We start from the raw sequence: 15590 nt of genomic DNA on the forward strand, positions 1-15590 counted from the left end.
GGGTTGGTAGATGAGGACAAGAGGAACCCTATCCTGGGTGGGGTGGAGGGAGGATGGGATGAGTGCAGACGTGTGTTCTGTAACTTCTGCCTGGATTTCCAGCATCTGCAGATTTTCTCTTAATTGTGATTGGAATAAAGAGTAGATATAAGACCAATGAAGTAGGAACAAAGAGAAATATCGTGATTTACTGTTCCTATTTTTCATATGACAACTGCCATTCAATAAGGTGATGGTTGACGCAGCTTTCTGCAAGTCCATTTCCCTGTTATTTTTTTCCTATAATCCTTGATTTTAATTCCCTTATTGATTAAATCTTGGCTTCACTTACCACCTTGCCTCTGCCCAAAATGTCGACTGTACTCTTTTCCATAGATGCTGTCTGACCTGCTGAGGTCCTCGAGTATTTTGTGTGTGTTACTATTTATTCCAGGTGGCTTAAAATCAAATAATTCAGCTGCTTCTCAAAGTACATTTCCACTTTGCTGCATTTCAGTGTTCCTTAGCAAATTACCAAAATTCATAAAAATACTGAACTTTCAAGAGTAATCTGCATCTATATGCCGATCAAGCTAATTTAAATTCTAGGTGCAGATTCAAGATATCACAGCTATTCTAGAAGAAAAATAAATTCTTCCAGGTGCTTGCAGATGCTTTGCCTAAATTACAATAAAGAGCTGCCAAGTGATGCTTCTGAAACTGTTTCAGTAAAAAAAAAGAGATAACAAATTAAGTATAAACACTGATTTAGAATTAAAAGGAAAGGGAAGGACAAAATTTTCAAAGTAGCCCTGTAATGTGCGAAAGGAAAATATGATTCAAAAATTACATGCTGATTCAAGTTATTCTTTGGTTACATATGGGAACTTCTGCCATCTTTTTTTCAGTCTGAAGATTCAATACAAGATGTAAAGGACAGCAATATTAGATGTCCTGGTAATTTTGGAAAGAAAAAAATAAATTACTGTAACACACATCAAAGTTGCTGGTGAACGCAGCAGGCCAAGCAGCATCTGTAGGAAAAGGTGCAGTCGACGTTTCAGGCCGAGACCCTTCGTCAGGACTAACGTCGACTGCACCTCTTCCTACAGATGCTGCTTGGCCTGCTGCGTTCACCAGCAACTTTGATGTGTGTTGCTTGAATTTCCAGCATCTGCAGAATTCCTGTTGTTTGCAAATAAATTACTGTGTCAGTTTCCAGGTGCAGGGAAATTACTCCCCTTGTGTTTGTTATTCTCAACAAACCATTAGCTTACTGCTAACTGCTATTTTGCCCTGGCCTATTCTCTCATTCTAATTTTACATGCCTTTATCCATCCCAGACTTGGATTATGGGCAATACCTTATATTTTAAAAGAATAGCTGTTGTTGAAGGAGCAGTCAAACTTAGTGCTGATTTGGGAGGCTGGGGTACGTAATGGCCCCATGCTCAATAACATTTACATTAAAAATTCTGTGTGCAAGGTTGCTTTTTGCATGTTTTTATTTTAAAGAATGTGTACCTCGGGTATTGTGGTGTGTTCTTTGACTTGGATGATACGAATAAGGGTTGATTGAGAGTAGGGTCTGTTGAAGTTGTAGGGGGTATCTTGGGGTGCAAGAACCACAAATTTGGGATTCAATGGTAGTTAGGAGTATAGTAGAATTTTGGTATCCTGAGGATGCGGTGCAAGACACTGGGGAGTGGGCTACGACTGCTTTTATTTTACTTATTAGAACAAAATGACTCTTCCTTATTTTATGAAACCTCCATCTGTAAGATAAGGGAACTTTCGAAGGTTTAGTTTTGAAGCTCAGATACTATTGGAATACACTGCTTACACTCTCCCAACACTCAGCGTTAGCTACTTGAGCCTTTGAGTTTTGTTAGTGCTGAGTACAATGCAAACCAAATCAACTCACTTTCACAGTAGAATCAGTGATATAACGAGAGAATGAGCACCAGGTTTTATACTAATTACAGTAATCTGAAATTACTTACATATATTTCAAATATCAATATCTCAACTGGAGTCTATTTCTTTAATTTAAAAATCAATTTATTGCTCCAATATTAAAATAAACATTACCAATGCTTTGGAGTAACCTGACTTAAGCTGATCACTTCATCCAGAATCTCATTTTTGGCTTTTTCATACAGTTCATTCTAATGAAAGAAAAATGAGAATTAGAAAGGGACATCAAATTGCTCATACAAAAGCTATTAAGCAAGAATTGGAAGTTACCCTGTCTAATTCTCTCAGCTGTGGATAGTTGTTCTTCCATTCAGTCTCAAGGTTGAATCGAGTAGCTATAATAACACAAAATGCACTTTAGTTAATTAAGTGAAATGCTGAAATTACCTTAGGCATTAATGAATTCTCTACAAATGGAGTTCTCTCTAAAACATAGAATAATTTCTTTACCCATGAACCAAAACATAGCTCACTGACATGATGCACTTTGCTAACAAAAGATGTAACTAATCAATCATACACTTCTAAAATCTGCTGGGTTAAGTTCAGACCACTGGAACTTTTCCTCAAAACAACTGCTTTATATGATCCCCATTCAACTCTGCATTCTAACTTTTACTTTGATCTTAATATTATTTGCTAAAAACTAATCGATAAAAGCGTTTTAAAACTGAAACAATGATCAATCTTACACTGACAGCTAGTGCACCACTTAATTGAACTTGTTACATTGTATACTTATCCAGAACTATATAACTGAAAGTACTACAAAACAACATCTTTAAAAAAAAGTATTGACCATTGGAACATAACTCTCACTGGGATCTGTTAGATCAAGTTATTGAATTTGAACAAGCTTTCATTTTTCATTCTGCACTGTGTGTAATTGCGCCTATACTCATGCACCCTGCTGAATTCCATTGGTTTGATCATGACTCCGAAAACAGACCAACAAATATACTCCACCCCAGAGGTTTCCAGATCTTTTTGGGTTACCACCCCCTTGGATCCCAGACCACATTCCCAGCGCACCCCTCTGCCTTTCCGGCCATTACATTAAAACAATAAAGAATTTTGATTTACAATGCACAGTGAAAGAAAAAAGGATCAGCAAATTCAAAGCAGTGACAAATAATTGCAAAATTATTCAAATCTATTTAAAGCTACAAATAAAACGTCTTTCAACACACATAAAAGTTGCTGGTGAACGCAACAGGCCAGGCAGCATCTCTAGGAAGAGGTGTGTGTTGCTTGAATTTCCAGCATCTGCAGAATTCCTGTTGTTTGCGTTTAAATAAAATGTCTTTAGTTATTTACAGTAAAAACAATTTCCATCAACATTTTAGAGCTTACATTAGTATTCCAACTATTTACAACTTCATTAGTTTTTCACCTTTCAATGAGATGAATGGGCTTGATGCAGTGATATCAGCTTTTTAACATCAAGCTGAATGCCACTCAGGAACTTAGATCCTAACATTCAGTAATTTGCAGTCTGTTTCTTTGCTTTGAAAGAGGTTGAATGGCTTCACTGAAACCAGGCTCCACTAAGCATGATGTTAGAAAGGCAATAAAGAACACCTTGACTTTTTTCCAGAGAGCAGGATAGCATTCAGAGATTATTTTTCTGCAACCAGAAGTCTTGATATGATTTTTTGCATCTCCGCTTCAGCTCAGTCATTTTGTAGTGAGATCAGTGCTTCCTCCATCCTCCCTGTTAATCCCTTATTATAAATGTTCAGGAATAGATTTATTACCGAATCTGGAATTTGGATCGAAAGGAGATCCTGAAATCGTACATGTCTTTATGCAGCTCACCCAGGTGGGCATAGTAAACTTGAAGATCATCATCTGGTATCCTTTCTTTCACTTCCAACTCAGAAAGGCTCGGAAAATGGAAAAGGTCGCAACAGCCAAGTTGCATTACAATAGGGTTAACTTGGAAAGAACTGATCTGACTTCGTTAAGATTCACATTTCCTTGCAATTGAAGATTGATTTCATTAAACTTTGCAAATAATTCTAACAAATAAGCAATGCTGTGCCTAATATTCTTGAGTTGATTACTAAATTAAGTTTTTGAGTCTTCAAATAATTTTATCACAGTTTTAAAAAGTGCATAAAAGTGCCTCAGGCAGTTTCCTATTGAGAGCCATCTGACTTCTGTGTGTAACAGCAAGTGTTCAAACTGTTCATCATCCTCAATACATACCTCTCAAAATAGTCAAGAATTGATAGCATGGCACTAGATCGTACTTACAGCTGTGATAATAGTACTTAATGATTTGTGCAGCCAATCACTTAGACTTTTTTGTGACAAGATGACTGTGAATTACACAGTGAAGAGTAAATACGTTAGGTAGAGCTTTTTTCCAGGAAAGTAATAAACCTATGGTGGCATCTTGTCATTGATGGTCCCCCATCCGTTGCACAAGCAGGAATGTTGGTGAGTAGATTGTCCTTCTCTTTGAAAAAGTTGCTCAACAACCCAAAATATTGACTCTTCCTTAGAATCTGTTTCTAGACCCCTTGCAAACAGCAAGTCCTGAACCATGCTTTCATCTTTTATGAAGTGAACATAACCAAGAAGCAAACACTCACTGCCTGGTAAAGTTGACTCCTCCAACTGCAGAGCAAATTCTGTTGTCCTAAGTATGTTGCACAATGTGTCTTCCATATTTCATCTATTCATTTTTGAAGAGAGTTGTTGTTGAGCGGAATTGCTTTAATTATTTTGTCTGGTGACTTATGCAAAACTGTACTCAGAACCTCCCTTACTGTTAGCAGAATCAATCCTTCTCCAATTGTATGGAGCTTTCCAGATTTAGCAATGAAGCACACAAACCATCACTGTTTTGTTGTGAAGTGCTGGCAAATATGTTTTGAAGTATTTTTCATTTCTTAAGGCTTTCACAAAATGACTGAAAACAAGTTCAGTTCTTGTTTGCTTTACCAGAGTGTATTCTCTGCAAATGTTCAAGGAGCCTGGACAGTTTCATTGCCTCATTTGAAAAAAGAAACTTTGGCTGGGGTTACCATAGAACCATAGAAACTACAGCACAGAAACAGGCACTTTGGCCCTTCTTGGCTGTGCCGAACCATTTTCTGCCTCGTCCCACTGACCTGCACACGGACCATATCCCTCCATACACCTCCCATCCATGTATCTGTCCAATTTATTCTTAAATGTTAAAAAAGAACCCGCATTTACCACCTCGTCTGGCAGCTCAATCCATACTCGCACCACTCTGTGTGAAAAAGCCCCCCCTAATGTTCCCTTCAAACTTTTCCCCCCTCACCCTTAACCCATGTCCTCTGGTTTTTTTCTCCCCTTGCCTCAGTGGAAAAAGCCTGCTTGCATTCACTCTATCTATACCCATCATAATTTTATATACCTCTATCAAATCTCCCCTCATTCTTCTACGCTCCAGGGAATAAAGTCCTAACCTATTCAACCTTTCTCTGTAACTGAGTTTCTCAAGTCCCGGCAACATCCTTGTAAACCTTCTCTGCACTCTTTCAACCTTATTTATATCCTTCCTGTAATTTGGTGACCAAAACTGAACACAATACTCCAGATTCGGCCTCACCAATGCCTTATACAACCTCATCATAACATTCCAGCTCTTATACTCAATACTTCAATTAATAAAGGCCAATGTACCAAAAGCTCTCTTTATGACCCTATCTACCTGTGACGACACTTTTAGGGAATTTTGTATCTGTATTCCCAGATCCCTCTGTTCCACTGCACTCCTCAGTGCCTTACCATTAACCCTGTATGTTCTACCTTGGTTTGTCCTTCCAACGTGCAATACCTCACACTTGTCAGTATTAAACTCCATCTGCCATTTTTCAGCCCATTTTTCCAGCTGGTCCAAGTCCCTCTGCAGGCTCTGAAAACCTTCCTCACTGTCTACTACACCTCCAATCTTTGTATCATCAGCAAATTTGCTGATCCAATTTACCACATTATCATCCAGATCATTGATATAGATGACAAATAACAATGGACCCAGCACTGATCCCTGTGGCACACCAATAGTCACAGGCCTCCACTCAGAGAAGCAATTCTCTACCACCACTCTCTGGCTTCTTCCATCGAGCCAATGTCTAATCCAATTTACCACCTCTCCATGTATACCTAGCGACTGAATTTTCCTAACTAACCTCCCATGCGGAACCTTGTCAAAGGCCTTACTGAAGTCCATGTAGACAATATTCACTGCCTTCCCTTCATCCACTTTCCTGGTAACCTCCTCGAAAAACTCCAACAGATTGGTCAAACATGACCTACCACGCACAAAGCCATGTTGACTCTCCCTAATAAGCCCCTGTCTATCCAAATGCTTGTAGATTCTGTCTCTTAGTACTCCCTCCAATAACTTACCTACTACTGACGTTAAACTCACCGGCCTATAATTTCCCGGATTACTTTTCGATCCTTTTTTAAACAACGGAACAACATCAGCCACTCTCCAATCCTATGGCACTTCACCCGTAGACAGCGACATTTTAAATATTTCCGCCAGGGCCCCCGCAATTTCAACACTAGTCTCCTTCAAGGTCCGAGGGAACACTCCGTCAGGTCCCGGGGATTTATCCACTTTAATTTTCCTCAAGACAGCAAGCACCTCCTCCTTTTCAATCTGTACAGTTTCCATGGTCTCACTACTTGATTCCCTCAATTCCATAGATTTCATGCCAGCTTCCTTAGTAAATACAGACGCAAAAAACCTATTTAAGATCTCCCCCATTTCCTTTGGTTCCGCACAAAGCCGACCACTCTGATCTTCAAGAGGACCAATTTTATCCCTCACAATCCTTTTGCTCTTAATATACTTGTAAAAGCTCTTTGGATTCTCCTTCACTTTGACTGCCAAGGCAACCTCATGTCTTCTTTTCGCCCTCCTGATTTCTTTCTTAAGTATTTTCTTGCACTTCTTATACTCCTCAAGCACCTGATTTACCCCCTGTTTCCTATACATTTCATACAATTCCCTCTTCTTCTTTATCAGAGTTGCAATATCCCTTGAGAACCAAGGTTCCTTATTCCTATTCAATTTGTCTTTAATCCTGACAGGAACATACAAACTTTGCACTCTCAAAATTTCCCCTTTGAAGGCTTCCCACCTACCAATCACATCTTTGCCAGAGAACAACCTGTCCCAATCCACGCTTTTTAGATCCTTTCTCATTTCTTCAAATTTGGCCTTCTTCCAGTTCAGAACCTCAACCCTAGGACCAGATCTATCCTTGTCCATGATCAAATTGAAACTAATGGTGTTATGATCACTGGAACCAAAGTGCTCCCCTACACAGACTTCCGTCACTTGCCCTAATTCGTTTCCTAACAGGAGATCCAATATTGCATCCCCTCTAGTTGGTCCCTCTATATATTGATTTAGAAAACTTTCCTGAACACATTTTACAAACTCTAAACCATCTAGACCCCTAACAGTATGGGAGTCCCAATCAATGTATGGAAAATTAAAATCCCCTACCACCACAACTTTATGTTTCCTGCAGTTGCCTGCTATCTCTCTGCAGATTTGCTCTTCCAAGTTTCGTTGACTATTGGGTGGTCTGTAATACAATCCCACTAATGTGGCCATAACTTTCCTGTTTCTCAGCTCCACCCATAAGGACTCAGTAGACAAGCCCTCTAATCCGTCCTGCCTGAGCACTGCTGTAATATTTTCCCTAACAAGCAATGCTACTCCCCCACCTTTCATTCCTCTGCCTCGATCACACCTGAAACATCGGAACCCTGGAATATTAAGCTGCCAGTCCTGCCCCTCCTGTAGCCAAGTTTCACTAATTGCTACAACATCATAATTCCACGTGTCAATCCACGCCCTCAACTCATCCGCCTTCCCCGCAATACTCCTAGCATTGAAATATATACACATCAGAAGACTTTTACCACCACTCACAACCTTCCTATCAGCGGATTTGCTCAAACTTTCAACATCAACAAGCCCCCCCCCCCCCCAACCCTTTCGCAAATCGGCCCTTTGGATCGGGACTACAGAGCGTCGTGGGAGCTGAATTGTGAAGGAAGGCAGTTTTTTTTAAAACTTCTTCGAGTGCAAGAAGGGCGAGACTGCGCAGGCGCGTATGTCGGCAGGACCGCGCGGAGAGTTTAAAAAGGCAGGTTGCTACCAACGGCTCTCCTTTGGATCGGGACTACAGAGCGTCGTGGGAGCTGAATTGTGAAGGAAGGCAGTTTTTTTTTTAAAACTTCTTCGAGTGCAAGAAGGGCGAGACTGCGCAGGCGCGTGACGTCGGCAGGACCGTGCGGAGAGTTTAAAAAGGCGACCACCCTATACAGCGGGCAGCTGTCGGAGTGGGCAGTGGAGTGAGCGGTAGCAGAGTGTAGGGCTTTGGCTTCAACGGGCTTCGGCAATAAACGGGAAGAGGCGAGAGCGAAGTGCCAACTCTTTTTTTCTCTCTCCCCCCACCCCCCAACCCTTTCACGAATCGGCCCGGACGAATCAGCAGGGCTCTCACAGCTAACGGTTTAAAAAGTTTGTCTGTTTGGCAAGGTAAGTGGGTGAGTAGACACATTTTTCCTGTTTCATTCGTGTAGAATTAGATAGCATGCCTGCAGGGTTAGTGCTTTGTTCAGGGTGTCAGATGTGGGAATCCTGGGAGACTTCCAGCCTCCCTGATGGCCACATCTGCGCCAGGTGCACCGAGTTGCAGCTCCTCAGAGACCGTGTTAGGGATCTGCAGCTGCAGCTTGATGACCTAGTGCTTATCAGGGAAAGTGAAGAGGCGATAGACAGGAGCTACAGGGAGGTAGTCATCCCTAGGCTACAGGAGTCAATAGTCATCCCTAGGCTACAGGAGTCAGAACACTGGGTCACTGTCAAGAGAGGGAAGGGAAATGCCCGGATAGTGGAGAGTACCCCTGTGGCTGTCCCCCTCAGCAACAAATATCTTGTTCTGGATGCTGTTGAGGGGGATGACCTGACAGGGGACGCCCACGGTGACCGGGTCTCTGGCACTGAGCCTGGCGCTGTTGTGCAGGAGAGAAGGAGGGAGAAGAGAAATGCGGTAGTCGTGGGGGATTCCCTAGTCAGGGGAACTGACAGGAGATTCTGTGAGCCTGATAGAGATACCCGCATGGTGTGTTGCCTCCCAGGTGCCAGGGTACGGGATGTCTCGGATCGGGTCCTGAATATTCTAAAGGGGGAGGGTGAGCAGCCAGTTGCCTTGGTACATGTTGGTACCAATGACATAGATAGGACAAAGGAGGAGGTCCTGAAGAGAGATTTCCAGGAGTTAGGAAGGAAGCTGAGAAGCAGGACCTCCAGGGTAGTAATCTCGGGATTGCTACCTGTGCTACGTGCTAGCGAGGCCAAGAGTAGTCGGATCAGGCAGATGAATGCCTGGCTGAGAGACTGGTGTAGGAGGAAGGGCTTCAGATTCTTGGATAATTGGGATCTCTTCTGGGGGAAGTATGACCTGTTCAAAAAGGACAGGTTACACCTGAACCCGAAGGGGACCAATATCCTGGCGGGCAAGTTTAATAGAGCTGTTAGGGAGGGTTTAAACTAATTTGGCAGGGGGATGGGAACCGGAATGATAGAGCGGAGGAAGCGGAAAACAGAAATAAATCTAAGATAGTGAGCAGTAAAGATGTCAGGAAAGACAGGCAGGTGATGGGGCAAATGTGTAGCCATTGGGGTGAGTTGCAGTGCAAAAAAGTTGCAGTGAAATCAAAGCAAAAAGTATCAAATACTGGTCTTAAGGTGTTGTACTTAAATGCACGCAGCATAAGAAATAAGGTGGATGATCTTGTTGTACAGCTACAGATTGGCAGGTATGATATTGTGGCCATCACTGAGACCTGGCTAAAGGATGCATGTCTCTGGGAGCTGAACGTCCAAGGATACACGGTGTATCGGAAGGATAGGAAGGTAGGCAGAGGGGGAGGCGTGGCTTTATTGGTAAGAAATGATATTAAGTCATTAGAAAGTGGTGATATAGGATCGGAAGGTGCAGAATCTTTATGGGTTGAGCTAAGAAATAGCAGGGGTAAAAGGATCCTGATGGCAGTTATTTATAGGCCTCCAAACAGCTGCAGGGATGTGGACTACAAATTACAACTGGAAATAGAAAAGGCTTGTCAGAAGGGCAGTGTTATGATAATTGTGGGGGATTTTAACGCGAGTAGATTGGAAAAATCAGGTCGGCACTGGATCTCAAGAGAGAGAATTTGTAGAACGTCTGCGAGGTAGCTTTTTAGAACAGCTTGTTGTTGAGCCCACTAGGGGATCGGCTGTACTGGATTGGGTATTGTGTAATGAACCGGAGGTGATTGGAGAGATTGAGGTGAAGGAACCCTTAGGAGACAGTGATCATAACATGATTGAGTTCACTGTGAAATTAGAAAAAGAGAAGCCGAAATCTGATGTGTCGGTGTTTCAGTGGAGTAAAGGAAACTACAGTGGCATGAGAGGGGAACTGGCCAAAGTTGACTGGAAAGAGACACTGGCGGGAAAGACGGCAGAGCAGCAGTGGCTGGAGCTTATGCGAGAAATGAGGAATGTGCAAGACAGGTATATTCCAAAAAAGAAGAAATTTTCGAGTGGAAAAAGGATGCAACCGTGGTTGACAAGAGAAGTCAAAGCCAAAGTTAAAGCTAAGGAGAGGGCATACAAGGAAGCAAAAATTAGTGGGAAGAGAGAGGATTGGGAAGTTTTTAAAACCTTACAAAAGGAAACCGAGAAGGTCATTAAGAGAGAAAAGATTAACTATGAAAGGAAACTAGCAAATAATATCGAAGAGGATACTAAAAGCTTTTTCAAGTATATAAAGAGTAAAAGACAGGTGAGAGTAGATATAGGACCGATAGAAAATGATACAGGAGAAATTGTAATGGGAGATGAGGAGCTGGCAGAGGAACTGAACAAGTATTTTGCATCAGCCTTCACTGAGGAAGACATCAGCAGTATACCGGACACTCAAGGGTGGCAGGGAAGAGAAGTGTGCGCAATCACAATTACGATAGAGAAAGTACTCAGGAAGCTGAATAGGCTAAAGGTCGATAAATCTCCTGGACCAGATGGAATGCACCCTCGTGTCCTGAAGGAAGTAGCTGTGGAGATTGCGGAGGCATTAGCGATGATCTTTCAAAAGTCGATAGATTCTGGCATGGTTCCGGAGGACTGGGAGATTGCAAATGTCATTCCGCTATTTAAGAAGGGGGCAAGGAAGCAAAAAGGAAATTATAGACCTGTTAGCTTGATGTCGGTGGTTGGGAAGTTGTTGGAGTCGATTGTCAAGGATGAGGTTACAGAGTACCTGGAGGCATATGACAAGATAGGCAGAACTCAGCATGGATTCCTTAAAGGAAAATCCTGCCTGACAAACCTATTACAATTTCTTGAGGAAATTACCAGTAGGCTAGACAAGGGAGATGCAGTGGATGTTGTATATTTGGATTTTCAGAAGGCCTTTGACAAGGTGCCACACATGAGGCTGCTTAGCAAGATAAGAGCCCATGGAATTACAGGAAAGTTACATACGTGGATAGAGCGTTGGCTGATTGGCAGGAAACAGAGAGTGGGAATAAAGGGATCCTATTCTGGTTGGCTGCCGGTTACCAGTGGTGTTCCACAGGGATCAGTGTTGGGGCCGCTTCTTTTTACATTGTACATCAACGATTTGGATTATGGAATAGATGGCTTTGTGGCTAAGTTTGCTGACGATACGAAGATAGGTGGAGGGGCCGGTAGTGCTGAGGAAATGGAGAGTCTGCAGGGAGACTTGGATAGATTGGAAGAATGGGCAGAGAAGTGGCAAATGAAGTACAATGTTGGAAAGTATATGGTTATGCACTTTGGCAGAAAAAATAAACGGGCAGACTATTATTTAAAAGGGGAAAGAATTCAAAGTTCTGAGATGCAACGGGACTTGGGAGTCCTCGTACAGGATTCTCTTAAAGTTAACCTCCAGTTGAGTCGGTAGTGAAGAAGGCAAATGCAATGTTGGCATTCACTTCTAGAGGAATAGAGTATAGGAGCAGGAATGTGATGTTGAGGCTCTATAAGGCGTTGGTGAGACCTCACTTGGAGTACTGTGGGCAGTTTTGGTCTCCTTATTTAAGAAAGGATGTGCTGACGTTGGAGAGGGTACAGAGAAGATTCACTAGAATGATTCCAGGAATGAGAGGGTTAACATAGGAGGAACGTTTGTCTACTCTTGGACTGTATTCCTTGGAGTTTAGAAGAATGAGGGGAGACCTCATAGAAACATTTCGAATGTTAAAAGGCATGGACAGAGTGGATGTGGCAAAGTTGTTTCCCATGATGGAGGAGTCTAGTACGAGAGGGCATGACTTCAGGATTGAAGGGCGCCCTTTCAGAACAGAAATGCGAAAAAAATTTTTTAGTCAGAGGGTGGTGAATCTATGGAATTTGTTGCCATGGGCAGCAGTGGAGGCTAAGTCATTGGGTGTCTTTAAGGCAGAGATTGATAGGTATCTGAGTAGCCAGGGCATCAAAGGTTATGGTGAGAAGGCGGGGCAGTGGGACTAAATAGGATAAAATGGATCAGCTCATGATAAAATGGTGGAGCAGACTCGATGGGCCGAATGGTCTACTTCTGCTCCTTTGTCTTGTGGTCTTATGGTCTTATCGTTTATTTTCACCCCAGCCACACTGTCAGCTCTGGCACTCTGGTTCCCATCCCCCTGCAAATCTAGTTTAAAGCCTCCCCAATAGCACTAACAAACCTCCCTGAAAGGATATTGGTCCCCCTGTGGTTCAAGTGTAACCTGTCTCTCTTGTACAGGTCCCACCTGCCCCTGAAGAGGTCCCAATGATCCTGAAATCTGAAACCCTGCCCCCTACACCAGTTCCTCAGCCACTTGTTCCTCCTCCAGAGCATCCTATTCCTACCCTCACTGGCACGTAGCACAGGTAGCAATCCTGAGATTACCACCCTCGAGGTCCTGCTTTTCAACTTCCTAACAAGCTCTCTATACTCACTGTCCAGGACCTCCTCACTCTTCCTTGCTATGTCATTGGTACCGATGTGCACCACGACATCTGGCTGATCACCCTCCCACTTCAGAATGTCATGCAATCGATCAGAGACATCCTTGACCCTGGCACCTGGGAGGCAACAAACCATCCTGGATTCTCTGTCACGACCACAGAACCTCCTATCTGCACCTCTAACTATCGAGTCCCCTATCACTACCGCTCTCCTCTTTCTCCCCCCTCCCTTCTGCACTGCAGAGCCAGTCTCAGTGCCAGAGATCCGGCTACTGCAGCTTGTCCCAGGTAAGTCATCCCCTCCAACAGTATCCAATGCGGTATACTTGTTGCTGAGGGGAATGGCCACAGGGGAACCTTGCTCTGCCTGCCCTTTCCCCTTCCCTCGCCTGACAGTGACCCAATTTCCTGTCCTCTGCTCCTTTGGTGTAACTATCTCTCCGTAGCTACGATCTATAATCTCCTCATTCTCCCAAATGATCCGCAGGTCATCCAGCTCCTGCTCCAGTTCCCTAACGCGGTTTGTTAGGAGCTGCAGCTGGATGCAGTTCTTGCAGGTGTCATTGTCAGGGACACTGGAGGGCTCCCTGACTTCCCACATCCTTGCTTGATTGCTTGGTGCTGATATATATGCATATTTCAGATATTCCAAACTATACTGTCTACACTTCTTCATTTGGTCTGTTTCTGCCATTTTCATGATGGATTACCAATCACAATCTATTAAGTCCTACCTCAACTACGATCAATAAAGGGAAAAGTTATGACATCATCATAGATCAAGCAAAACCTAACTCTCTGCCTGAAGGTAAATAAAGTGGAGCAGGAATATCTTGGTTGTGCCAGTTTTGGAACCACTGCTCTACACAGTCAAAAGCTGCAAAATCCATTTTTACTAACCTTTTGGACTGATAGTTGCCTCTGAACTACAGTAAGAATGCCCATATTCCACCATTTTTTACTTAAAGTTAAAGCAGCTAAATTAAAATTACCTAGCTTTCTGCCCCCCTCAGTTGTCACCGCAGTGTAATGTACATTTATTATATCAATATTGACTTCTTAAAATATATCATTTCGATTGCATCTATTTTTATCTCTGTCATATACGTAACAGAAAGGGCGTACATTCACAGTACCACAAATAACAAAAGAACGAAATTCTTATCCAACAGGCAAATAACTTCAACAAAGTTCAATTAATTGCTCATACTTGATGAAAATAACATGGATATGACAGTCAGTTCTCCTCCATAAATCTCAGTTATGTATTTCAGACATGAATATTCTATTTTTCCCAACTGGAATCTACAACAGGTTTACAAGCCCCACTTTATCCACGATTCAGTTTCTACCATCTTATCACTCAGCTACAGTTTTATTTTCACCACTGACCATCAGTCTTGGACTTGCAATGACCATGACAAGTTTCCTTCATTGGAATGCAAAACCTCAGGAAAGACTGTTCACTGGAAAGGATCAGGGCTTCGAGGTAACAGAAGCACCACCTTCAACACTAATTAATTCATTTTTTAAAATTTTAGTTCCTTAACTCAGTTTCTATCCCAATTTACCACTTCACAAAATACAACATTGGAGGCCAAGATGTACAGTCTTGTATTTATTAAGTCAGTTCTTCCTGATTCCAAAACATATATAATTGCTTTTTTTTTAAAAGGAATTTTGTCCTTTTATTGAAAACAAACATTACCTTACATTTTCTTAGATGTCACTGTTAAATTGATCACACAAAGTTCTTAAGCTACATAATACTTTCATGCATATTGTAATCTTATAACTATGCAATGCTATTGGAGCAACAATTTCCCAACATGCATCTGACTGATCTATGAGTAATTAATATTTCTATCAATGATTTTGATCCCTGAAGGTTCAGTGAAGCCTGCCTACATTGATAAATATTTATATTTTAGAACACTAAAAATAAAATGAATTCTCCTTTATTAACATTCTGCAATTCACTATTAAGATTATGTTTACCTCATAATAACGTTGTACTGGAGGGAAATATTCATGAATAAATTTGACTGCCCATTAGCTGTTTTAAAACTAATCGCAAAAAGTATCACAGAGCTAGATTTGGACACATTGACAGAGGTTCCCACAATGCAAAGCATTCCAGAAGATATGAGAAACATTTAAAATCTCCCTAAATCAAGGTTAAGAATTTAAAGCGTTAAAAAATCGAAAAAAGTACAAAATAATCAAATAAACAACCTAAAACAAAATTTAAAGCTTAATGCTGTTTTCTGTCATAGTTACCTATTCAATGAAATAAATGGGAACACTACATCAATGCGTGGTTTGAGCCAATTTCCTATCATGGGCAATAGGGTGTGGTACAGTTCTGGGCTACTTTACTCCATAAGGTATTGACAATCAGCAAACAATCAGTAGCACCTGAACGAAACTTGGAAACTCTATGGATAGTTAGATAGGGAACTGTCACATATTTCTTTCAAAATTCAGACTACCTATGCTTCATAAAACTACTCCTAAAAGTATGCAAAAAAGACAGTTCTTCAGTTTCTCTTCCAATAGCCAATCTTGTGTTCTCAAAGATTTATTTCACAAATATTCTTCCTTGCATTACTCATCTACAAAGA

At 41.9% G+C, this 15590-nt stretch overlaps 1 protein-coding gene across 4 annotated transcripts in view; it reads right to left on the minus strand.

Moving 5' to 3' along the window:
* Positions 1-15590, minus strand: part of opa1 (OPA1 mitochondrial dynamin like GTPase) — a 142427-nt gene that overhangs the window by 68881 nt on the left and 57956 nt on the right. For all 4 annotated transcript variants that reach the window (XM_072255295.1, XM_072255293.1, XM_072255294.1 and 1 more), the window contains 2 exons: positions 2226-2290; positions 2070-2146 (listed from right to left, as the gene is read on the minus strand). In XM_072255295.1, coding sequence (XP_072111396.1) covers positions 2070-2146; positions 2226-2290 — 142 coding nt within the window. The remainder of the gene's footprint in view (positions 1-2069; positions 2147-2225; positions 2291-15590) is intronic.

Source organism: Mobula birostris, chromosome 4 (genome assembly GCF_030028105.1).
Source record: "Mobula birostris isolate sMobBir1 chromosome 4, sMobBir1.hap1, whole genome shotgun sequence".
Classification (NCBI taxonomy): Eukaryota; Metazoa; Chordata; class Chondrichthyes; order Myliobatiformes; family Myliobatidae; genus Mobula; species Mobula birostris.